The sequence below is a fragment of the Acipenser ruthenus genome, chromosome 32 (assembly GCF_902713425.1).
Source record: "Acipenser ruthenus chromosome 32, fAciRut3.2 maternal haplotype, whole genome shotgun sequence".
Taxonomy (NCBI): domain Eukaryota; kingdom Metazoa; phylum Chordata; class Actinopteri; order Acipenseriformes; family Acipenseridae; genus Acipenser; species Acipenser ruthenus.
In genome coordinates, this window is record NC_081220.1 from 10,561,601 (window position 1) to 10,587,938 (window position 26,338).

Below are 26,338 nucleotides of genomic sequence, written 5' to 3' on the forward strand. Positions count from 1 at the left end.
GGTGTAGTTCTGCCTTGCACTGTGTCTGCCAGGTTAAGCTCCAGCTCACCGTGACCCTGTATTGGATGAAGTGGTTATTGATGATGGATGGATGGTTAATATTTGTAATAATGCATTTATTGACATCCACATGTTCTCCGATTAATAAACATTTGGACTGAACATGTTTAATTTTCCCACACATAAATTGTCAAAATCCCACATCAAGTATAATATATACATTTAGTGGTGCACAATTCTGCTCCTCCAGAGTCGCAGTCAGTCCAGCGGGTTTTTGTAGCTGTCTGTAAATCTCCAGCTGCTTAAGAGCAAATAAAAGGGTAAACTTGTCCACTTAAGCAAATTAATTCAAATCAGGTAATGAAGGCCTCGGGATAAAAAAAAAAATGAAAACCTTCTTGCCCCAGAGTTCTGCACCCCTGACAAAGTAGATGTAACACAGTCATTCGTTCACAGTTGTCTGAAGGTTTTTTTTTTAATTTTTATTTAAAAGCACTTATTTATCTGTTTTGATTGAAGTCCTGCTTTCCTGTCAAAAGTACTATGAAAACAAACAAGGAGATCAAAATTGCAAACAAAGAACTTTATTACAAATATATAATGCAGTTTGGATATTAAAAATTAAAATGCAGTTATTTTTGACAGATATGTTTTTTTTTTATGATATAGCAAGAAATAATGAATGTAAACTTGCTTTTTGTTGATATTTTAAAACCAACTCTGGGGGGATTAAATCAACATTTAGACCCATCCACTAAAGCCAAATTAGAAATATGTACTTAATAGCAGTTTGATTTATCATAAGTGGACACTTTCTTCTACTAATAAATACAACCACCATTAAATTCTGACTTTGCGATTAGCTGGTGGGTCAAGTTTTAATTGAATCCCCCCATTTCATTTACACTGAATAAAGGGTATGAATAATTATGGAGCCTACTGTATTTGCAAGTGAGTATTCCTGAGCATTCTCTATAAACATTTAAATAAACAGATGTAAACAATAAGTATTAATGACTTTATGCACAATATTTTACTTGAAATTCATATTGTTCATTAAATACATTAAACAACCTTCAACAATGCTGCATGTAAAAACCATTAAATAACAAACCATCACACTGCACTGCACCCTTTAGATGTACATCCAAGTGCTTTTTTAAATGGTGGCGTTTATTGGGTTTATATTTGCTTGGCTGGTATAATGGACAGTGGTACAATCTGCAGCATTGGGTACACCGTTTCACCTCAGGCAACACTCCTCCTTTCACTGCTGGTATATGTAACTGAAATACAAAGAGCAAATTACAACATGATTAATAACCTACAATTAATATACATCAGTGTATCTACATTGATATTGGATGAAAGTAATGTGTCTGCTAATAAATAAATAATATTAATGATCTGTAGCTAATGTGGAATTTAGAAAACCCTGATGTATATTGGTACAGTGAGGTATATTGATGAACTAGTGACAACGGCCTCTGTACTCAAAGCATTTTTTGCACATTTTGTATTGGCATCATTTTTTTTTTTTTTTAGAGCTGTAAATGTTGACATAAAATGCAAGTTATGAAGTTCGATCTCCTCATACACAACATCTATACATATTAAGCATATGTGCTGTGACTTCTTAAATTTTATTCCTTCTAGAAAAAGTGTCAATAATATCAAATTTGTGTAAAATGCTTTGAGTAGAGAGACCAGTGTTTCTGTAATTAATGCAGTGTTTATACACACACATATATATATATAATGTATGTATGTAGTGTGTGTATATATATGTGTGTGTGTATATGTGTGTATATATATATATATATATATATATATATATATATATATATATATATATATATATATATATATATATATATATATTAATGAGATTCAGAAAAGTATGTGCACTACCTTGTGTTTACAATGTACGTGGATTAACCTTTAGGTCATACTAAGGTACGCAGTCCCGCCTCTCTCTGTGTGCTTTTACAATGCTTCCCTGTGCTGTACTTTACCACTGTCCCTCCTCTCTGTGTGCTTTTGTCGGGAAAATGACTATCAGCACTCCTAGAGAATCCCTGTACCGGCAAATGAAGATGAAGAGGACAATTGGTTCCCTAGAAGAACAAAAGGCTGCTGGCCAGACTTTGGTAGAGTTGACCTTTGCACCCCACCCACCCTGTGAATGAAATACATGACACTGAAGAGAGTGAGCTGGTGTGTGTCTTCACTGTCAGCAGCAATTGAAAGCAGCGCTAGTCAGTGCAATACTCAAAACCTGTCTGAGGATCAGAGAAAAGGAATGTGGCATGCCATTGCTTTGAAAATGGAGGACAGAGAACCAGATTAGCAACAACTGGCTGGAAGCCAGCTGCTGTGTGAGTAACCCAGCCCAGAAATTACCTTCATCTTAAAATGTCCAGAAGAACAAAAACACCAAGCCAACTGTTTTGTGAATTGTTATTATTAATTCATTCCGTTGCAGACACCCTTAACCAGGGCGACTTACGATAATTTTTTAGTTTTATATACAATTACCCATTTATACAGCTGGGTTTTTACTGGAGCAGTCTAGGAGGTAAAGTCCCTGCCAGATTGCTGAAGGGTACAGCAGCAGTGTGTCCCCCACCTGGGATTGAACCCACACAAAACCCTCCGCTCAAGAGTCCAGAGCTCCCCTTACCACTACTCCACACTTTTAGCTTTGGCTAACTATCAAAAATGGCTAAGAAAGCAAAAATCATATCACCTAACCTAGAGTTTTTGGCTGACTATGTTAAGCGGCCAAAAGGAAAACAAAAACCTACAATCTTAGACAGAATATCAGAAATGGAACTCTATAAAAATCTTTTTCACAGAAAAGCAGAAGACACTTGGTTATGAGACGCTACGATGACCACTTATCCTGAAACAGACTTTCATGTGCCAGATCAACTCTGTTTTAGCTCTACTGTAGATCTGCATTTCTCACTATATCTTTGGGTTCTGTTTTTAGGTCTTTGTTTGTTTTTGATCCCAGTTGCCTGTTTTTTCATATCTCTGTACTCTCCTGTTTCTAGCCTAAGGCCCATGTATGGGCATGCCTGCTTATTCTTGTCTGCAAGGATTAGAGGTGGTTGCTGTCATGTGAGCTTTTAATAAACTCAGCCAGCCGGGAAAAGGAAACCATTCAGGTTTAAAAAGAAAAAAAAAACACCTGCAGAGGAAACTGAGAAACAACCTTCTGTGTTAATGGATCTCTTAAACCTTAAAAACAAACAAAAAAATGTAACAGAGACAGACAGACTGCTATTTTTAATAATCAGATTTAGTAAGATTTCCTAATCCTTGGGATTAAGATATTTGTGAGATTTATAATTAAAAAAAAAAAAAAAACTAGCATTTCCATGCAGTGTTGACCTTATCTATAAAACCATAATCAGGGAACAAAATGTTTGTTTGAGCAACACAACTGGCTGGGTTACCCAAAGCTCATCTTCATACCAATTCTTTATCATGCCTTAGTAGTTTACCCAGCAAATACATAATGGTATCATAAAAACGTTATGAAAACATTTGGCCAAACATCATGACAATATAATGTATAATATTTTAATGATGTGAAGATGTAGGGGCTCAGAAACATTGTATAAGTGCGTGGTGCTATAGTCTGGACATCAGTGCTAGTTAGAATCCAGACTATGCCATCGCCGACTGTGGCCGGGGGTTCCCAGGGGGGGCGGTGCACAATTGTCTGAGCTTGAGCCGCCCAGGTGGGGAGGGTTTGCGTCGGCAGGGCAATCCTTGTCTCACCACTGCGCACCGGCGACTCCTGTGGTGGCCGGGTGCCTGACTGCCTGCCTGCCTGCCTGCAAGTTGTCTGAGTTTGCTCAAGGGTCTAACTAGTTAGCTATCTGTCTGTCTATCAATCTAGGGGGTAAAGTATCTGCCTGCTTGTTCAAGGGTCTAACTAGCTTTCGCACCTAGGATTGAACCAACATAAACAAGACCCTCCGGTCAGGAGTCCAGAGCCCTCCCTCCCCCAACACTAACCTCTACTCTACACTGCTGCCCAGCTATAAAAGGATACATTTGGTGTATTCAACAATAGGCAGGAAATCACACAATGCATCTGGTTTGAGATGGTGAAAGCAAACGAAACTTAGGTAGGGTACTTCTTTTTGTTTTTTAAGCACACCTGTAACTGGTATGGAATGGAAACTTGTCTTGTCAGAAAAACATAAAATGATTTATTTTTGGAAAAGCATAATCCTGTTGAGCATTTCATGTGGCAGGGGTAAGCTTAATATTTCTATCTGGTTTTACATGTTAGATTTACGAGTTTAATTAGGGATTGCATAGCTATTGTAACTAAGTATCTATCTCACTCTACTATCATCAATTTGTTCCCAATTGTAAATTTTAACTTTTCAATGAAAGTTTTAAAAGTAAAATATGAAGAGCTTATTCATACCAAAACGAGTTCAATGCCAATTCCACACATTTCCAGATATTACTAGATTTACTCCTGGAGGGGTAGCCTTATTATCACGTAGTGTAAAAATCTTCATGCAAAATACTGCAATATTTCACTTGTAACTTGTTTGTTTTATTGTTCCTACAAACATAGGCATTAATAGTATCAAAAAAATAAATAAATAAATCATCAATTTACCAAAAATAGTGAAAATGGATATAGAGCATTTTGGAATGAAGCTGTGACCATTCATCCATTATCATAACTGCTTATTCCTTCAGAGGGTCATGGTGAGTCGGAGCCCAACTCGGCAGACACAGTCCATCGCAGGCCACCACACACACACACACACACACACACGCACAGGGCAATACAAGGCGGGACTACACCCTGGACGGGAGGCCAGTCCATCGCAGGGCACATTGCAAGCAGTCAGTGACAATTCACAATTCTCTTCTTACCCAACAATGTGTATTAAGCAAACATTTATTTTTTAGTTTTTACAGTCAAACTCACAGGGAATTTCCAGCTCATTAAATCTCATTAATAACATCAATTTATCAAAAACAGTGAAAATTGATATATAACATTTTGGAATGAAGCTCTTCATATATACACAGAGAGAGAGAGAGAGAGAGAGAGAGAGAGAGAGAGAGAGAGAGAGAGAGAGAGAGAGAGAGAGAGAGAGAGAGAGAGAGAGAGAGAGAGAGAAACTAGTACTAGCACTACTAGTAGAAACTAAACTAAACACAGTTTTACACTATCTAGCTATCAATATAAAGTGTCTATAGTAAGTGCCGTTTAGAGAGAGGGGAAAAGAGAGGGGGGGAGAGAGGTCAATATGAGCCGTCTAGAGAGAAAGGGGAAAAGAGAGAGGGGGGAGAGAGGTCAATATGAGAGAGGGGAAAAGAGAGAAGGGTGGGGAGAAAGAAAGAGAGGGGAGAGAGAGCTTAATTACAGTGGTACAGGCAATAATGGAACTGAGAACAAGCTAGGGAAGTTAAATGAAAATGGGGGAAACTAATCCCACATTGTATTTTAAAATCCTAATTATCCTTGGTCAATGTATAGAAGACTGTCAGTCCTGAAAGAAAGACAGAATGAAAGAAAAAGAAAGACGAGAGAAAGAAAAAAGAAAGATAAAAAGATAAGATAGAAAGAGAAAAAAGGACAGAGATAGAGAGAAAGAAAGAGTTAGGAAGGATGAAAAAAACAAAAAAACAGAGAGAGAGAGAGAGAGAGAGAGAGAGAGAGAGAGAGAGAGAGAGAGAGAGAGAGAGAGAGAGAGGAGAGAGAGAGAGAGAGAGGACATTTTAAAAACAACAGGCTTGTTTGACAGGAAATACATTTTCTTACACACTAATGTGGTTAACAACTAACTCAGGTTACACAGGAAAGGCTAGCTCACTGCAGTCAAAAACTAATAAAAGCAAGCACCTTCTCGAACAGTGTGCTCTCAACCCTGGTAATGCAGTACACCCCCCCCCCCCACCCCCATCTGTTCATTTAGACACTAATGCATTTAGGATCAGCATTGTTGAGTAGTGCTAGTACTAGTTTGTTTTCTCTCTTTCTTGCTAATTTAAACAATGTTATCTAGTATGCTAGTCTTATATATAGATAGCTAGATAGTGTAAAACTGTGTTTAGTTTAGTTTCTAGTAGTAGTGCTAATACTAGAAACTAAACTAAACACAGTTTTACACTATCTAGCTGTCTATATATAAGACTAGCATACTAGATATAGACAGCTAGATAGTGTAACACTGTGTTTAGTTTAGTTTCTAGTAGTAGTGCTAGTACTAGTTTGTTTTCTCTCTCTCTCTTGCTAATTTAAATGTCTCTTATTATCTAGTATGCAGTTTATTAACAATTTCACAACTCTTAACATGTAAGGCTTAACAAACTATTAATGAAGGTTTAAAGGGAGGGAGAGAGAGATGGGAAAAAAAATTAACATTTCACTTTATTCACAGATTATTATTATGATTATTATTATGCATTTATTGCAGACACTTACCATCTTCCTCTTGTATTTGTACTGCTCTAGATTCAGTGTCTTCGTTGTTTAGTGTTGTGTTGGGGAATTGCAGAGGACCTACTGAAAAGGAAAGAAAGGCAGTGTTGAGTAGTGGTTAGGGGGACTCTGGACTCCTGACCACAGGGTCTTGTTTGTGTGGGTTCAATCCCAGGTGGGGTGGGAGGAACACACACACACACACACACACACACACACACTACTGCTATACCCTTGAGCAAGCAGGCAGGGACTTTACCTCCTAGATTGCTCAAGTAGTAAAAACAAACCAACTGTATATATAAATGTGTAACTGTATGTAAAAAATAATAATGTAATATAAATGTAACAATTGTAAGTCACCCTGGATAAGGACTTCTAAGAAATTAATAATAATAATAATAATAATAATAATAATAATAATAATAATAATAATATTAATTTACACCAAAGAAAATGACTGTGACAGAAAGCAGCAATGAATATGCCCAGTTCTCCTTTTAGTTTCAAATTCTTTTTTTTCAACTCATTTTTTATTGACTAATGGAAACAATGACTCAAGTTTCTCCTTTAGCTTTCTGTAGTTAATTTCAAAATGTCAGACTAAAAGGAGAAGTTGTTTGTGTTTGTTACATGTTCCCATATGTTGCTACTACACTGTTTAAAAGAGATATAAAGTGAGAAAGAGAGAGAGAAGGAAAATGCATCACACAGTACTGTGGTTAGAAATGAAAGCTCAGGTTACACAGGAAAGGCTAGCTCACTGCAGTAAAAAAAAAAAAACAAGCACCTTCTCGAAGAGTGTGTTTCTCAAGACTGGTCCTGCAGTACCCTGTAGTTTCTAGTAGTAGTGCTAGTACTAGTTTGTTCTCTCTCTCTCTCTTGCTAATTTAAACAAATGTTATCTAGTATGCTAGCCCTATGTATGAATAGCTAGATACTGTAAAACTGTGTTTAGTTTAGTTTCTAGTAGTAGTGTGTGTGTATATTATATATATATATATATATATATATATATATATATATATATATATGTACACACAGTACCTATACTAAGTCTACACCCCCTTGAACTTTTTTCACATTTTGTTGTGTCAGTGCCTCCGAGTTTCATGCATTTAAATGAGGATTTTTTCCACTTATCTACACAACACTGTTAAGGGGAAAAAGTTTTTACTGAGAAATATATATATATATATATATATATATATATATATATATATTAAAAATACAAAACTGAAAGATCATAATAGGATGTGAATACTTGGTGGAAGCACCTTTGGCAGCAGTTACAGCTGTGAGTCTGTTGGGATAGGTCTCTACCAACTTTCCACACCTAGATTTGGCAATATTTGACCATTTTTCTTTACACAACTGTTCAAGCTCTGTCAATTTCCTTGGGGAGTGTTGATGGACAGTAATCTTCAAGTCATGTCACAAATTTTCAATTGGATTTAGGTCAGGACTGACTGGGCCACTCAAGGACATTTACCTTCTTGTTCCTTAGCCACTCCAGTGTAGCTTTGGCTGTGTGCTTTGGGTCATTGTCATGCTGTAAGGTGAACTTCCGTCCCAGGTTCAGCTTTCTGGCAGAGGGCAGCAGGTTTTCCTCAAGGACTTCTCTGTACTTTGCTCCATTCATTTTCCCTTCTATTCTGACAAGTGCCCCAGTCCCTGCCGATGAGAAACATCCCCATAACATGATGCTGCCACCACCACCATGCTTCACAGTAGGGATGGTGTTCTTTGGGTGATGCACTGTGTTGGGTTTGCGCCAAACATAATGTTTTGCATTTAGGCCAGAAAGTTCCATTTTAGTTTCGTCAGATCACAAAACTTTTTGCCACATGGCTACAGAGTGTTTTTTTTGCATACTTCAAACAGGATTCAAGGTGGGCCTTCTTGAGTAATGGCTTCCTTCTTGCCACCCTACCATACAGGCCAGATTTGTGGAGTGCTTAGGATATTGTTGTCACATGCATACTTTGACCAGTCTTGGCCATAAAAGCCTGTAGCTCTTGCAAAGTTGCCATTGGCCTCTTGGTAGCCTCTCTGATTAGTCTCATTCTTGCTCGGTCATCCGAGGAACCATCGTTTCGCCTACTCGACGGCGTACAAAAACCCTGCGTGATGAACTGAAGATTTCAAATTTTGATTCATCGGTCCATAAGACCTTCTTCCAGTCTTCAGTAGTCCACTGGCGGTGTTTCATGGCCCAGGCAAGCATCTTTTTCTTATTTTGCCATCTTAGCAATGGCTTTCTTACTGCCACTCGACCTGTCAAACCTGCAGCTCGAAGTCTTCTCTTCACAGTTGAAACGGAGACTTGCTTACTTCGACCAGTGTTAAGCTGTGCTTGAAGCTGTTGTCCTGTGAGCCGCCTATCACGCAAGCTGTTGACTCTCAGAAACTTGTCTTCTGATTCTGTTGTGGCTTTGGGTCTGCCAGACCTCTTCCTGTCAGAGTTTCCTCCAGTTTCCAAGTGACTTTTGATGGTGTAGGAAACTGTACTCACTGACACCTTGGCTTTCTTTGCAATTTCTCTAAAGGAAAGACCTACACTTTTAACCCTTTGCGGTCCATTGTCGGACCTGGTCTGACATTGCAATTATTCCTATCAGGTCCATTGTCGGACCCTGTCCGACATCATTATAAAAACGCAAAAAACGGGTTTTAGTTGTTTTTTTCTCCGGAAAAAGTCGAGAAAACCATTCAATGAACAACAGGAGCCGAGACAAGTCGAAAAAAAAAAAAGCCGTATCTCATGAATAGTCATACATGGCCCTGGTATCAGATAACGGGGCGGTCGTAAGTAAACAAGCTGGCTGCCTGTGAGTCAGCGCACAGAGAACACGGACATTTGCAGAGCTTTTTTGAGATGTCATAGTAATAAAATAATGACTTGATCGCATTATTGAGGGGTTTGGTGATGAAACGAGTGATCAGGAGATGATTGATCGGTATGTACGACTATTATTATTATTTATTTCTTACATAGGTGAAAGCTAAAGCGAACGAAAGGGTGGGGCGGGGCTGGAGATGCCTAGTGAGTGCTTTGTTGATATGCAGGGCCATTTAAACATGTTTGACTGTGAAAAAAAATACTTTTAAACAGCGCGTCTAAAATTAACTGCGCGTGTGAAAATAAATTAGACCTGGCGTGCCTGACGCGCATTTAATAAATGGACCGCAAAGGGTTAAGGGTTATAATGGCCTGTCAGTCTTCCTTTGTTAATTGCCTTTTTCTCGCCATTATGAGAGCAATATACTACTTCCTGCAGTACAATACTGTCCAAATAATGCTTAAGAGGGTGTAGTAACACAGTCTGTTCCAACACTGCTTTTATACAGACAGAGGGTTTGTAAGTAATCAACAAAAGTTGGGACACCTGTAGGAATTGTTAGCATCAACTTTCAAGGCTTAATTTACTTCCATTGCTGCAGAACAACTGTAAGTTGTTAACCCATTACTTGTTCCCTGAAAAAGGCCTGTTTGTATAACTCTGAAATGTACATTATTTTTCAGTTTTTGGTAACCTAAACTTTTTTTTTTAACCTCTGGCAGTTTACCGCTTACCTTTGTACCATTTCAGGTTATTCACTGGACTTGAACTGCTTAAATTTCAATAAAAACTGGAAAAATGGAGGTGTTCTAAAACTTTTGACCAGTAGTATATAACACACATACATTATTATTTATTTCTTAGCAGACGCCCTTATCCAGGGTGACTTATAATTGTTACAAGATATCACATTATTTTTTACATACAATTACATTTTTTTTTTTTTACACTATTATTTTTTTACATACAATTACCCATTTATACAGTTGGATTTTTACTGGAGCAATCTAGGTAAAGTACCTTCCTCAAGGGTACAGCAGCAGTGTCCCCCACCTGGGATTGAACCCACGGCCCTCCGGTCAAGAGTCCAGAGCCCTAACCACTACTCCACACTGCTAATGGGATTTACATATACAGTGTCCCCCGGATTTATTCATACCCTTCATAGACTATAATGGGATTTAGCAAAATAAATGCAAGTGTACGTTCAGTATTTGTTGCATAAATGAATGAAAACAGTAATTTTTTCAGACATTCAGTATTGTACTTCGTAAAAGTATATTTGTCCAACATATTTGCATGTTTTTTCAATAACTGAAGGTTCAAAATTATTCACACCTTAAACAATAAAATGCAATTAACTTTGGACAGAAATGTTTTTGCGATACCCAACACTGATAGTCTTACAATGTTTCATGTTTGCATGGATTTATGCAAAGAAAACATTACGTACACTTGTTTTATTTTGCTAAAAACACCTTTGTGTTACACAATCAAGGGTATGAATAAATCTGGAGGCAGCTGTATATACTGTAAAACTGTTTAGTTTCTAATGGTATTTATATAGAGAGAGATATATACTGTAAAACTGTATTTATTTTAGTTTCCTTTCCCTACAGAACTTCATTCAGAACTACATTTCCCATCATCATCTTCCGCTTGCTCATGTATCTATGTGTGATGGGGGTGATGGTGGGAAATGAAGTTCTGAATACGTTTTTGTTCTGTTTTACACAGCAGAGCCAGTAGCCCAGCAGGTGAAAGGGATTGTGGGTGAATCGGTCACTTTGACTGTGGAGATACCAAACCTGCAGCCTGACACTGAAATTGACTGGAGATACGGGTCTGAGAAAACAGACTGGCTGATTGCAAGGGTTCAGAGAGGGAGAATTGAAGTTTATGAGGACAGATACAAAGCGAGGCTGCAGACAGACAACACGACAAGCGCTCTTCAGATTAGCAGACTGGAGAAAGAGGACAGTGGACATTACATTGTGGAAGTGTACAGAAAAATCAAATTCCAGAAAATATTCCTTTTGTCCATTTACGGTACGTATGTATTAAAAGTGCTTTGAAATTTAGAGCACTAGAGTGGGGCTGTATCCAGTAAAGGCATTACTCTGGCTTTATCTGTCTGTCTGTGTCTGTCTCTGTCTGCCTGGTTGTGTGTGTCTCTGTCTGCCTGGTTGTGTCTCTGTCTGCCTAGTTGTGTCTCTGTGTGTGCGTCTCTGTCTGCCTGTGTCTCTGTCTGTCTACGGCGAGTGAAATGCAGGAATTGAAAAGTCTGTTTTTGTATTTGTCTCGATAGATGCAGTTCCTATCCCTCAAGTTAACAGGAGCAGTGAAGCCAGGGACAATGATTATTGCATTCTTCTGTGTTCAGTGACAGAAAGCAACAATGTGCTTCTATCCTGGCAAAGAAACTGGACTGAAGTGACTCAACCGAGCTCAACAAGCACAACCCGACTCCAACTGTCCAACTACGAACTACAGGGGGAGAACTCTACCAACACATACGCCTGTGTGGCCAGCAACCCAGTCCACAATCACACAGTAACCTTCACGCCTTCAGATTACTGCCCTAGCACAGCGATCAAAGGTATTTCACTCACAGGGAAGCATTGTAAAAGCACAGAGAGAGAGAGGAGGGACAGTGGTAAAGTAAAAGCACAGGGAAACAGTGAAAAGCACACAGAGAGGAGGGACAGTGGTAAAGTAAAGCACAGGGAAAAAGTGAAAAGCAGAGAGAGCGAGAGAGAGAGAGAGAGGAGGAGGGACAGTGGTAAAGCACAGGGAAGACTTTCTATCTAGCACCCCCTACTGTTCAGTTACTATATGTAATTACTCTTAATTGAACATACAGTCTCCCTTAATGCTTACATTTATCTCATTTGGCCCATATTTAAGGTTTTTAAGAGATCAATATCTGAAAAGCTTCTTCATACCAAAATGAGTTCAATGCCAATTCCACACATTTCCAGATATTACTATAGATTTACTCCTGGAGGGGTAGCCTCATTATCATGTAGTGTAAAAATCTTCATGCGAAACACTGCAATATTTCACTTGTAACTTGTTTGTTTTATTGTTTCTACTAACATAGGAATTAATAGTATCTAAAATAAAAAAAAACACATACATTTACCAAAAACAGTGAAAATGGACATACAGCATTTTGTACAGACTGTAGGTAAGTGTGTCTAGTGGCTATTCCTCATCATTTGTAATTCCTCTGTGTGTGTTTTCTCTGTACAGATTCTGTATCCAGCTGGCTCAGCACTGAGCTGATAGTGAGAGTGCTGCTGTTCACACTGCTGACTGCAGCCCTGATCACAGTGTGTGTGTGGCTCTACAGGAACTGGAACAACCTCACCACACACGGGTACTGGAGGTATACTGTAGAACTGCCAGTGAAGCACGGGGGAGCATTGTGAAAACACATAGAGAGAGAGGAGGGACAGTGGTGAAGCACGGGGGAGCATTGTGAAAACACAGAGAGAGAGAGAGAGGAGGGACAGTGGTGAAGCACGGGGGAGCATTGTGAAAACACAGAGAGAGAGAGAGGAGGGACAGTGGTGAAGCACGGGGGAGCATTGTAAAAGCACAGAGAGAGGAGGGACAGTGGTAAAGCACAGGGAAGCACTGTAAAAGCACAGAGAGGATGGACAGTGGTAAAGCACAGGGAAGCATTGTAAAAGCACAGAGAGAGAGAGGAAGGACAGTGGTAAAGCACAGGGAAGCATTGTATAAGCACACAGAGAGAGGAGGGACAGTGGTAACGTAAAGCACGATGTGATAGGTGTTACAGAAACTTGGTTGTCTGAGAGTGATGGAGACAAATATAATATTAGTGGGTGCACACTGTATAAGAAAAACAGGCAGGACAGAAGAGGCGGAGGGGTAGCACTATACATAAAAAAAAGTCTTGAAGCCCAGGTGTTCAATCAGGACAAAGAAAACAATGCAGAATCAATATGGGTCAGAATAATGGACAAAAATGCAAATGGCATAATAATAGGAGCATGCTACAGACCGCCAAATTCAGATGCTGAGCAAAATAATCTGTTATACAATGACATTCGAAATGCATGTAGAAAAGGAGAAGCCATACTAATGGGGGATTTCAACTTCCCCTGTATAAAATGGGAGAACCCGGTGGGGAGCACGACGGACGAAATTGAAATGGTGGAAATGACAAATGACTGCTTCCTAACGCAATTTGTCAAGGCACCGACTAGAGGGGAGGCATGCCTTGATTTAGTCTTTTCAAATAATGAAGACAGAATAAATAAAACAGAGGTCAGAGAGCCATTGGCAAACTCAGACCACAACATGGTCTCATTTGAAGTATTTTTTAAAACCCCAAAAGTAATGACTAAAGCTAAGGTTTACAATTTTAGAAAAGCAAACTATGAAGGTATGAAACAGAGACTAACAGAAGTAGATTGGAGTAAAATAGAGAAAACATCCACGGAAAAAGGATGGCTGTTTTTTAAAATGGTAGTACTAGATGTGCAAAACAATTACATCCCAAAAGTAGACAAATCTAAATCTAAAACAAAATGGCCAAAATGGTTTAATAGATCAATTAAAAAAAATATTCAGCGAAAAAAGGCACTTTACAGAGCGTTGAAAAGGGACCAAAAACAAAGTACACAGAAAGAGTACTTGGAACTGAAAACACAAGTCAAACAGGAAGTTAGAAAGGCCAAGAGAGAGATGGAAATCAATATTGCTAAGGGGGCTAAAACCAATTCCAAAATGTTTTTCCACTATTATAACAGCAAGAGAACATTCAAAAGAGGAGGTTAAATGTCTAAGAGACACAAATGGCAAAATCAGAGATGAAGAAAAAAAATAGCAAATATATTAAATGATTACTTTTCACAGGTTTTTGCAAAGGAGGATACGGACAACATGCCCCACATGTCAACCTGTTCCTATCCAATTTTAAATAATTAGCATAACAGAGGCAGAAGTGTTAAAGGGACTAGGAGCTCTTAAAATAAATAAATCCCCTGGGTCGGATGAGATCCTCCCAATAGGACTCAAAGAAATGAAAGAAGTTATTTACAAACCGCTAACCAAGATCATGCAACAGTCTCTTGACACAGGGGTTGTACCGACAGACTGGAAAATTGCAAACGTAATACCGATCCACAAAAAGGGAGACAGAACCGAACCAGGTAACTACAGACCAATAAGTCTGACTTCTATTATATGCAAACTTATGGAAACTATAATAAGATCCAAAATGGAAAATTACCAATATGGTAACAATATCCTGGGAGACAGTCAGCATGGTTTTAGGAAAGGGAGATCGTGTCTGACTAACCTACTTGACTTTTTTGAGGATGCAACATTGAAAATGGATAATTGCAAAGCATACGACATGGTTTATTTAGATTTCCAGAAAGCATTTGACAAAGTCCCGCATAAAAGATTATATCTCAAACTGAACGTAGTAGGGATTCAAGGAAATGCATGCACATGGATTAGGGAGTGGTTAACATGTAGAAAATAGAAAGTACTGATTAGAGGAGAAACCTCAAAATGGAGCGAGGTAACCAGTGGAGTACCACAGGGATCACTATTAGGTCCTCTGCTATTCCTAATCTACATTAATGATTTAGATTCTGGTATAGTAAGCAAACTCGTTAAATTTGCAGACGACACAAAAATAGGAGGAGTGGCAAACACTGTTGCAGCAGCAAAGGTCATTCAAAATGATCTAGACAGCATTCAGAACTGGGCAGACACATGGCAAATGAAATTTAATAGAGAAAAGTGTAAAGTATTGCATGCAGGAAATAAAAATGTGCATTATAAATATCATATGGGAGATACTGAAATTGAAGAAGGGAACTATGAAAAAGACCTAGGAGTTTATGTTGACTCAGAAATGTCTTCATCTAGACAATGTGGGGAAGCTATAAAAAAGGCCAACAAGATGCTCGGATATATTGTGAGAAGTGTTGAATTTAAATCAAGGGAAGTAATGTTAAAACTTAACAATGCATTAGTAAGACCTCACCTAGAATATTGTGTTCAGTTCTGGTCACCTCATTACAAAAAGGATATTGTTGCTCTAGAAAGAGTACAAAGAAGTGCAACCAGAATTATCCCGGGTTTAAAAGGCATGTCGTATGCAGACAGGCTAAAAGAATTGAATCTATTCAGTCTTGAACAAAGAAGACTACGCGGTGATCTGATTCAAACATTCAAAATACTAAAAGGTATAGACAATGTCGACCCAGGGGACTTCTTTGACCCGAAAAAAGAAACAAGGACCAGGGGTCACAAATGGAGATTAGATAAAGGGGCATTCAGAACAGAAAATAGGAGGCACTTTTTTACACAGAGAATTGTGAGGGTCTGGAACCAACTTCCCAGTAATGTTGTTGAAGCGGACACCCTGGGATCCTTCAAAAAGCTGCTTGATGAGATTCTGGGATCAATAAGCTACTAACAACCAAAAGAGCAAGATGGGCTGAATGGCCTCCACTCATTTGTATACTTTCTTATGTTCTTATGTTCTTATGAAGCATTGTAAAAGCACACAGAGAGATAGAGAGGGACAGTGCTAAAGTAAAGCACAGGGAAGCATTATAAAGGTGTTGCGTTTGCTCGGACAAACACAAAAGTAAACATGTATTTTATAAAAACACTATATATGTTTGTATGAGCTGTGGGGTTTAGACTAGCCATAGAAACTGGAAACTTGACTAGTGTATATTAACATATAAAAATGTATCTGACCCTCTGCTGATTAAGACAGCATCACTTTTCAACTGGACACAAAAGATAAAAACAACCATCCTTGTAAGTCATGTCGATCACTGATGTCCAGGCTTGTTTGAAAAAGTTTAAAATATTCTCTTTTGAGGAGATGGTTTATTCAAAAGGTCAGTGCTTCCCCTTGCACAATCTCAGACAAAACACCTATCGCAGTAGGTCATTTAAAATCTCAACTCTCGGAGAATAAGGAGAAAACCTTTTCATAAGTAAACTTTTTCTTTTATAAACAGAAAGAATCTACATTAGAGACAAAAGCAAAAAGAACAGAATAACTATTGATCAAATACATACCCTTGATTGTGTAACAAAAAGTTGTTTTTAGCAAAATAAAAACAAGTGTACATAATGTTTTCTTTGCATAAATCCATGCAAATGTCACGGGACACTCTTTTGGGGTTAAAATTCAAACAGTAGCCAACTACGCCACCTAGTGACTAAATATATGGGGCACTAGGACCCTAGCAACACTAAAACACAGGTTCGTAATTATGACCAGTTGGAACTCAGAACAGATCGACCATGACAAGAAAGGCAGACAGTTGTACCATTTCACAATAAACAATGTTTATTATCCTTATAAAAATCATTAAAATATGATAATACAATTTCTATAGTACCAAGGGTTACCAAAAATAAAAATAAAAAAAACACAAGGCACACACCAATTTACTAGTGCACAAAGTATCAAAAGAAAATAATAAAAGCACCCACTACTTTGCTAGGGTGCAAAAGTATACAAAAGAAATGAATTTCAGGCCAAAGTCACAATAGACACCACTGGATCCTCATCAACCGCTCCAGGAAAAGGTGCAGCTAGTGACCCCCCCACACTGGTGCCAAGCTCCTCCCTGGATATGGCAGGCACCCCCCCTGGAGACAGAAAAAAAGCAACAGCACTGAGTGACTCACAATTATGCAGTATACAGAACACCCCAACAGAGATTAAAATATATTTCTTTATAGTTAACTATACCAATCCATATATTTAAGAGCACAACCTATAGCCACAGGTAATTTAAAATGCAACACCCCAAAATGCCACTCTATCATAGATATTTATATCAATAGAACAGGTGCAAGAACCATAAATTACAAGTTACAGGCAAATACCAAATATTGGGTTTATCTCCTTTTAAAAACACAGGTATCACTCTAGCAGAGAAAATATAAAGGTGCACTAGGGTCCCTAAACAGCAAGCGGGTCATAAACCCTATTAGGCAATGTACTAATCATTAAAAGTGGTCTGGCTACTTCCCTTTTAAACTGCACTCTTTTAGTCCTGAATCCACTCTCCAGTACAGCCTGCTTGTTCTACTAATACATTTAGTCTTGAGGATTCCTCTTGGATCCCGGTCTCTGTTCTCCACGTCTCTGCTCTCTCAGGAACTCCTGTGGCTCTTGCAGCTCTCCTCTGCCGTCTCTCTGGTTCTCTGGCTCTCTTCTGTGGCACACTCCCTGTCTCTCGCAGTCCTGCACGTTGTCTCTGTCTCCACTCTTTTATATGCATCAAACTCCTCCCTTAACTATCCAGAGCGAATCAATTGGCAAGACCCATTAACAGTATTTGTACAAACTACATTTCCCAGCATCATTGCGGAAATTGCTTAAAACCTCCCACTGGAAGTGACATCACTCGCTCTCAGCTCCTTCCCAGCCTAGACGCCGTCCCACACCAAGACACAAGGTAAGGCCAAATTTAATAATAAAAAAACGTGTACATACTGTCATAATAATAAAAATATAATACATACAATTCACTCCAAGTAAAGCAAAATCGAACTTAAATACCAAACCAATATAACATTTATAAAACGTGCTCAAAACAACTCTCAAATAACTTGTGCAGTCTTACTGTGTGTACCTCTGGCAGCTGCAAAAACGATTAACAAACGTTCAATCATATCGTAAAAATCTTCCAAAACATTTATATATTATAAACGTGGTTGTTATTTGCAATCAAATGGTTCCTAAACTTTCATTTCCTTTAATATACAACTAATACAGTAATCTTATAAAGGTGCTTTAAGATACCTAGAATAAAAGTGCACACAAACAAAAAAATAAGTTATAAACATTAAGTCACCCTGTGACACAAACATGAAACATTGTAAGACTATCAGTGTTAGATAACGCAAAAACATTTCTGTCCAAAGTTAATTGCATTTTATTGTTTAAGGTATGAATAATTTTAAACCGGGCGGCACAGGGGCGTGGTGGTTAGCGCTGCTGCCTCACAGCTCCAGGGTCCTGGGTTCGATTACGCCCTAGGAGGTCTGTCTGTGTGGAGTTTGCATGTTCTCCCCAATGTGTTTGCATTGTGGGTTTTCTATGGGTACTCTAGTTTCCTCCCACAGTCAAAAGACATGCTGGTCAGGTTGTTTGGTCACTCTAAATTGCCCTCTTTGTGTGTGGTGCCATGCAATGGTCTGGCGTCCTGTCCAGGGTGTAGTCCTGCCTTCCCTGTGTCTGCCGGGTTAGGCTCCGGCTAAATGAATAAGCGGTTATCATAATGGATGGATGGATGGATGGATAATTTTGAACCTTCAGTTTTTGAAAAAACATGCAAATATATTGGACAAATATACTTTTGCGAAGTCCAATACTGAATGTCTGAAAATATTACTGTTTTCATTCATTTATGCAACAAATACTGAACGTACACTTGCATTTATTTTGCTAAATCCCATTATAGTCTATGAAGGGTATGAAAAAATCCAGAGGGCACTGTATATATATATATATATATATATATATATATATATATATATATATATATATATATATATATATAATAAATCTCTTAATCCCAAGGATTGTGAAATCTTACTAAATCTGATTATTAAAAATAGCTGTCTGTCTGTCTCTGTTACATTTGTTTGTTTGTTTTTAAGGTTTGCAATGCAGACTACAAAGATCCATTAACACAGAAGGTTGTTTCTCAGTTTCCTCTGTGGGTGTTTTTTTTTTTTTTTAAACCTGAATGGTTTCCTTTTCCCGGCTGGCTGAGTTTATTAAAAGTTCACATGACAGCAACCACCTCTAATCCTTGCAGACAAGAATAAGCAGGCATGCCCATACATGGGTAAAACTTAACAATGCAAAAACAGGCAACTGGGATCAAAAACAAACAAAGACCTAAAAATAGAACCCAAAGATATAGTAAGAAATGTAGATCTACAGTAGAGCTAAAACAGTTGATCTGGCACATGAGTTGATCTGGCACATGAAAGTCTGTTTCAGGATAAGTGGTCATCGTAGCGTCTCCTAACCAAGTGTCTTCTGCTTTTCTGTGAAAAAGATTTTTATAGAGTTCCATTTCTGATAGTCAGCCTAAGATTGTAGGTTTTTGTTTTCCTTTTGGCCGCTTAACATAGTCAGCCAAAAACTCTAGGTTAGGTGACTTGATTTTTGCTTTCTTAGCCATTTTTGATAGTTAGCCAAAGCTAAAAGTGTGGAGTAGTGGTAAGGGGAGCTCTGGACTCTTGAGTGGAGGGTTTTGTGTGAGTTCAATCCCAGGTGGGGGACACACTGCTGCTGTACCCTTCAGCAAGCTGGCAGGGACTTTACCTCCTAGACTGCTCCAGTAAAAACTCAGCTGTATAAATGAGTAATTGTATGTAAAACTAAAAAAATTATCGTAAGTCGCCCTGGTTAAGGGTGTCTGCAACGGAATGAATTAATAATAACAATTCACAAAACAGTTGGCTTGGTGTTTTTGTTCTTCTGGACATTTTAAGCTGTAGGTAATTTCTGGGCTGGGTTACTCACACAGCAGCTGGCTTCCAGCCAGTTGTTGCTAATTCTGGTTCTCTGTCCTCCATTTTCAAAGCAATGGCATGCCACATTCCTTTTCTCTGATCCTCAGGCAGGTTTTGAGTATTGCACTGACTAGCACTGCTTTCAATTGCTGCTGACAGTGAAGACACACACCAGCTCACTCTCTTCAGTGTCATGTATTTCAATCACAGGGTAGGTGGGGTGCAAAGGTCAACTCTACCAAAGTCTGGCCAGCAGCCTTTTGTTCTTCTAGGGAACCAATTGTCCTCTTCATCTTTATTTGCCGGTACAGGGATTCTCTAGGAGTGCTGATAGTCATTTTCCTGACAAAAGCACACAGAGAGGAGGGACAGTGGTAAAGTACAGCACAGGGAAGCATTGTAAAAGCACACAGAGAGAGGAGGGACTGCGTACCTTAGTATGACCTAAAGGTTAATCCATGTACATTGTAAACACCAGGTAGTGCACATACTTTTGTGAATCTCATTAAAATTATATATATATATATATATATATATATATATATATATATATATATATATATATATATATATAAAATATATAATATATATTTTATATATATGCTCAAATTTGTTGGTACCCTTACCGCTCATTGAAATAATGCTTCATTCCTCCTGAAAAGTAATGAAATTAAAAGCTATTTTATCATGTATACTTGCATGCCTTTGGTATGTCATAGAATAAAGCAAAGAAGCTGTGAAAAGAGATGAATTATTGCTTATTCTACAAAGATATTCTAAAATGGCCTGGACACATTTGTTGGTACCCCTTAGAAAAGATAATAAATAAATGGATTATAGTGATATTTCAAACTAATTAGTTTCTTTAATTAGTATCACACATGTCTCCAATCTTGTAATCAGTCATTCAGCCTATTTAAATGGAGAAAAGTAGTCACTGTGCTGTTTGGTATCATTGTGTGCACCACACTGAACATGGACCAGAGAAAGCAAAGGAGAGAGTTGTCTGAGGAGATCAGAAAGAAAATAATAGACAAGCATGGTAAAGGTAAAGGCTACAAGACCATCTCCAAGCAGCTTGATGTTCCTGTGACAACAGTTGCAAATATTATTAAGAAGTTTAAGGTCCATGGAACTGTAGCCAACCTCCCTGGGCGCGGACGCAAGAGGAAAATCGACCCCACATTGAACAGAAGGATAGTGCGAATGGTAGAAAAAGAACCAAGGATAACTGCCAAAGAGATACAAGCTGAACTCCAAGGTGAAGGTACGTCAGTTTCTGATCGCACCATCCGTCGATTTTTGAGCGAAAGTGGGCTCCATGGAAGAAGACCCAGGAGGACTCCACTTTTGAAAGAAAAACATAAAAAAGCCAGACTGGAATTTGCTAAAATGCATATTGACAAGCCACAATCCTTCTGGGAGAATGTCCTTTGGACAGATGAGTCAAAACTGGAGCTTTTTGGCAAGTCACATCAGCTCTATGTTCACAGACGAAAAAATGAAGCTTTCAAAGAAAAGAACACCATACCTACAGTGAAACATGGAGGAGGCTCGGTTATGTTTTGGGGCTGCTTTGCTGCGCCTGGCACAGGATGCCTTGAATCTGTACAGGGCACAATGAAATCTCAAGACTATCAAGGCATTCTGGAGCGAAACGTACTGCCCAGTGTCAGAAAGCTCTGTCTCAGTCCCAGGTCATGGGTCCTCCAACAGGATAATGACCCAAAACACACAGCTAAAAGCACCCAAGAATGGATAAGAACAAAACATTGGACTATTCTGAAGTGGCCTTCTATGAGTCCTGATCTGAATCCTATCGAACATCTATGGAAAGAGCTGAAACTTGCAGTCTGGAGAAGGCACCCATCAAACCTGAGACAGCTGGAGCAGTTTGCTCAGGAAGAGTGGGCCAAACTACCTGTTAACAGGTGCAGAAGTCTCATTGAGAGCTACAGAAAACGTTTGATTGCAGTGATTGCCTCTAAAGGTTGTGCAACAAAATATTAGGTTAGCGGTCCCATCATTTTTGTTCATGCCATTTTCATTTGTTTTATTATTTACAATATTATGTTGAATAAAAAATCAAAAGTAAAGTCTGATTTCTATTAAATATGGAATAAACAATGGTGGATGCCAATTACTTTTGTCAGTTTCAAGTTATTTCAGAGAAAATTGTGCATTCTTTGTTTTTTGTGGAGGGGTACCAACAAATTTGAGCACGTCTGTATATATATATATATATATATATATATATATATATATATATATATATATATATATATATATATATACACACACACACACACACACATACATATACACACACACACAACACAGCATTAATCACAGAAACACTGGTCTCTACTCAAAGCATTTTACACAAATTTGATATTATTGACACTTTTTCTAGAAGGAATAACAAAGTCACAGCACATATGCTTAATATGTATAGATGTTGTGTATGAGGAGATCGTACTTCATAACTTGCATTTTATGTCAACATTTACAGCTCTAAAAAAAAAAAAAAAAAAAAAAATGATGCCAATACAAAATGTGCAAAAAATGCTTTGAGTACAGAGGCCATTGTCACTAGTTCATCAATATACCTCACTGTACCAATATACATCAGTTTTTTTCTAAATTTCACATTAGCTACAGATCATTAATATTATTCATTTATTAGCAGACACATTACTTTCATCCAATATCAATGTAGATACACTGATGTACATTAATTGTAGGTTATTAATCATGTTGTAATTTGCTCTTTGTATTTCAGTTACATATAACAGCAGTGAAAGGAGGAGTGTTGCCTGAGGTGAAACAGTGTACCCAATGCTGCAGATTGTACCACTGTCCATTATACCAGCCAAGCAAATATAAACCCAATAAATGCCACCATTTAAAAAAGCACTTGGATGTGCATCTAAAGGGTGCAGTGCAGTGTGATGGTTTGTTATTTAATGGTTTTTACATGCAGCATTGTTGAAGGTTGTTTAATGTATTTAATGAACAATATGAATTTCAAGTAAAATATTGTGCATAAAGTCATTAATACTTATTGTTTACATCTGTTTATAAAGAATGCTCAGGAATACTCACTTGCAAATACAGTAGGCTCCATAATTATTCATACCCTTTATTCAGTGTAAATGAAATGGGGGGATTAAATTAAAACTTGACCCACCAGCTAATCGCAAAGTCAGAATTTAATGGTGGCTGTATTTATTAGTAGAAGAAAGTGTCCACTTATGATAAATCAAACTGCTATAAAGTACATATTTCTAATTTGGTTTTAGTGGATGGGTCTAAATGTTGATTTAATCCCCCCAGAGTTGGTTTTAAAATATCAACAAAAAGCAAGTTTACATTCATTATTTCTTGCTATATCATTAAAAAAAAAACATAGCTGTCAAAAATAACTGCATTTTAATTTTTAATATCCAAACTGCATTATATATTTGTAATAAAGTTCTTTGTTTTCAATTTTGATCTCCTTGTTTGTTTTCATTGTACTTTTGACAGGAAAGCAGGAAAAGCAATCAAAACAGATAAGTGCTTTTAAATAAAAATTAAAAAAAAAAAAACCTTCAGACAACTGTGAATGAATGACTGTGTTAGATCTACTTTGTCAGGGGTGCAGAACTGGGGCAAGAAGGTTTTCATTTTTTTTTTTATCCCGAGGCCTTCATTACCTGATTTGAATTAATTTGCTTAAGTGGACAAGTTTACCCTTTTATTTGCTCTTAAGCAGCTGGAGATTTACAGACAGCTACAAAAACCCGCTGGACTGACTGCGACTCTGGAGGAGCAGAATTGTGCACCACTAAATGTATATATTATACTTGATGTGGGATTTTGACAATTTATGTGAGGGAAAATTAAACATGTTCAGTCCAAATGTTTATTAATCGGAGAACATGTGGATGTCAATAAATGCATTATTACAAATATTAACCATCCATCCATCATCAATAACCACTTCATCCAATACAGAGTCACGGTGAGCTGGAGCTTAACCCAGCAGACACGGTGCAAGGCAGAACTACACCCAGAATGGGACACCAGTCCATCACTGGCTAACTCTCACACTCACACAAGCATGCACACAGAGAGCAATTTAGAGTGACCAATCAACCTGACCAGTATGTTTTTGGATGAGGGGAGGAAACCGGTGTGCCTGGTGAAAACCAACACGAACACGGGGAGAACATGCAAACTCCCCTGAAACGGGAATCAAACCTGGGACCCTGAAGCTGTGAGGCAGCAGCACTAACCACCACACCACCATGCCACAAACTATAACCTAATATAAATGACAAATCATAAGAGCAAAGATTGTAATCAAGTTCTTTGTTAAAACCTTAAGTGGTTATTATTATTATTATTATTATTATTCCTTTCTTAGCAGATACCCTTATCCAGGGTGACTTACAATTGTTACAAGATATCACATTATCTTTTACATACAATTACGCATTTATACAGTTGGGGTTTTACTGGAGCAATCTAGGTAAAGTACCTTGCTCAAGGGTACAGCAGCAGTGTCCCCCACCTGGGATTGAACTCACAACCCTCCAGTCAAGAGTCCAGGGCCCTAACCTCTACTCTACACTGCTACCCTATGTGTATGTTATGTATGTAATCAAAAAAATCTTACAATTTTAATAGTAACAGATCCTATTAGAATCCACTCCCTTTCTACCAATTCATTTCTATACCAACAAACATCACAGATGTGTTCAATGATTATAATCTTTAATACAAGGCTGTAGTTGGATTTTTATTTGCATCACAGCTTGTTATTTAGGGTTTGGGGTTAGGGTTGTTTTGTCTTCAATTCCACTTTCAGCCACCAATTTAGTACCTATAGGCAACCACTTTCACTTCAATACAACTGCATCTTGCTAAAAGAGACCCATTTAATCACCACCTCTATGTGACTACATGATAAATTGCTGTATTTTGTGTGTGTTTGTGTGTTTCACATATGGACATAAATTGCTATAGATATTTTTTTAGCTGATGCTTTTATTCAAAGTGACTTGTATTTGTGCCCATTTATAGAGCTGGGTATTTTACTAGAGCAATCTGTGAATTACCTGCTTGCTCAAGGGTACAGCAGCAGTGCCCCATCTGGGTTTGAACCCTCAACCCTCCGGTAAAGAGTCGAGCCCTAAACACTAATCCACATGCTGGTATATCTATGTGAACATGTCCAGGAGTGAATGTACCCTATATCTAATTCACTTTGTGCATGCTGCACAAAGCAAATTCCAGTCTGGCTTTTTTATGTTTTTCTTTCAAAAGTGGAGTCCTCCTGGGTCTTCTTCCATGGAGCCCACTTTCGCTCAAAAAGCGACGGATGGTGCGATCAGAAACTGACGTACCTTCACCTTGGAGTTCAGCTTTTATCTCTTTGGCAGTTATCCTTGGTTCTTTTTCTACCATTCGCACTATCCTTCTGTTCAATCTGGGGTCGATTTTCCTCTTGCGGCCGCGCCCAGGGAGGTTGGCTACAGTTCCATGGACCTTAAACTTCTTAATAATATTTGCAACTGTTGTCACAGGAACATCAAGCTGCTTGGAGATGGTCTTGTAGCCTTTACCTTTACCATGCTTGTCTATTATTTTCTTTCTGATCTCCTCAGACAACTCTCTCCTTTGCTTTCTCTGGTCCATGTTCAGTGTGGTGCACACAATGATACCAAACAGCACAGTGACTACTTTTCTCCATTTAAATAGGCTGAATGACTGATTACAAGATTGGAGACATGTGTGATACTAATTAAAGAAACTAATTAGTTTGAAATATCACTATAATCCAATTATTTATTATCTTTTCTAAGGGGTACCAACAAATGTGTCCAGGCAATTTTAGAATATCTTTGTAGAATAAGCAATAATTCATCTCTTTTCACAGCTTCTTTGCTTTATTCTATGACATACCAAAGGCATGCAAGTATACATGATAAAATAGCTTTTAATTTCATCACTTTTCAGGAGGAATGAAGCATTATTTCAATGAGCTGTAAGGGTACCAACAAATTTGAACATGTCTGTGTATATAATATATATAATTATATATATATATATATATATATATATATATATATATATATATATATATATATATATACACACACACACACACACACACACACACACACACAGAGAGACAGTACCAGTCAAAAGCTTGAGTACACTTGCTGGAAACTAGGTTTTTTTCATAATTGATAATGTTTTACGTCATATACATTTCTGTAAATACTTGAAAATGAAAACGCATGCTACAATATACAAAACAAAACATAAGGAGTATCAAAGCAATGTTCAAGAAAATTGAAAATTGTCTCTAAATCTTGGATTCCTCAAAATAGCCACCCTTTGCCTTAATAACAGCCTCACAAACACGAGGCATTCGGTTAACAAGTTTCAGCAGGAAATCACCCGACATGTCTTC

At 38.0% G+C, this 26,338-nt stretch overlaps 1 protein-coding gene and 1 long non-coding RNA gene across 4 annotated transcripts in view; one reads left to right on the plus strand and one right to left on the minus strand.

The window, feature by feature from the left end:
* Window positions 1–469: 469 nt before the first annotated feature.
* LOC131703144 (uncharacterized) overlaps window positions 470–26,338 on the minus strand; it is a 29,281-nt gene continuing 3,412 nt past the window's right edge. Inside the window, exons 2-3 of the long non-coding RNA XR_009309686.1 lie at window positions 6,476–6,556; window positions 470–1,286 (exon numbers count right to left, since the gene is read on the minus strand). This is a non-coding gene — a long non-coding RNA (uncharacterized LOC131703144). The remainder of the gene's footprint in view (window positions 1,287–6,475; window positions 6,557–26,338) is intronic.
* Window positions 4,016–23,195, plus strand: LOC131703142 (CD48 antigen-like). 3 transcript variants are annotated; one of them, XM_059006063.1, is made up of 5 exons: window positions 4,016–4,276; window positions 11,053–11,364; window positions 11,624–11,914; window positions 12,571–12,706; window positions 22,655–23,195. In XM_059006063.1, exons 1-5 carry the CDS (start codon window positions 4,189–4,191, stop codon window positions 22,662–22,664), a joined length of 837 nt encoding a protein of 278 aa, XP_058862046.1. In that variant the 5' UTR covers window positions 4,016–4,188; the 3' UTR covers window positions 22,665–23,195. The 3 variants fall into 3 exon arrangements, with proteins under 3 accessions (XP_058862046.1, XP_058862047.1, XP_058862045.1); XM_059006064.1 differs by having other exon boundaries at window positions 12,571–12,697; XM_059006062.1 differs by lacking the exon at window positions 22,655–23,195 and having other exon boundaries at window positions 12,571–12,784.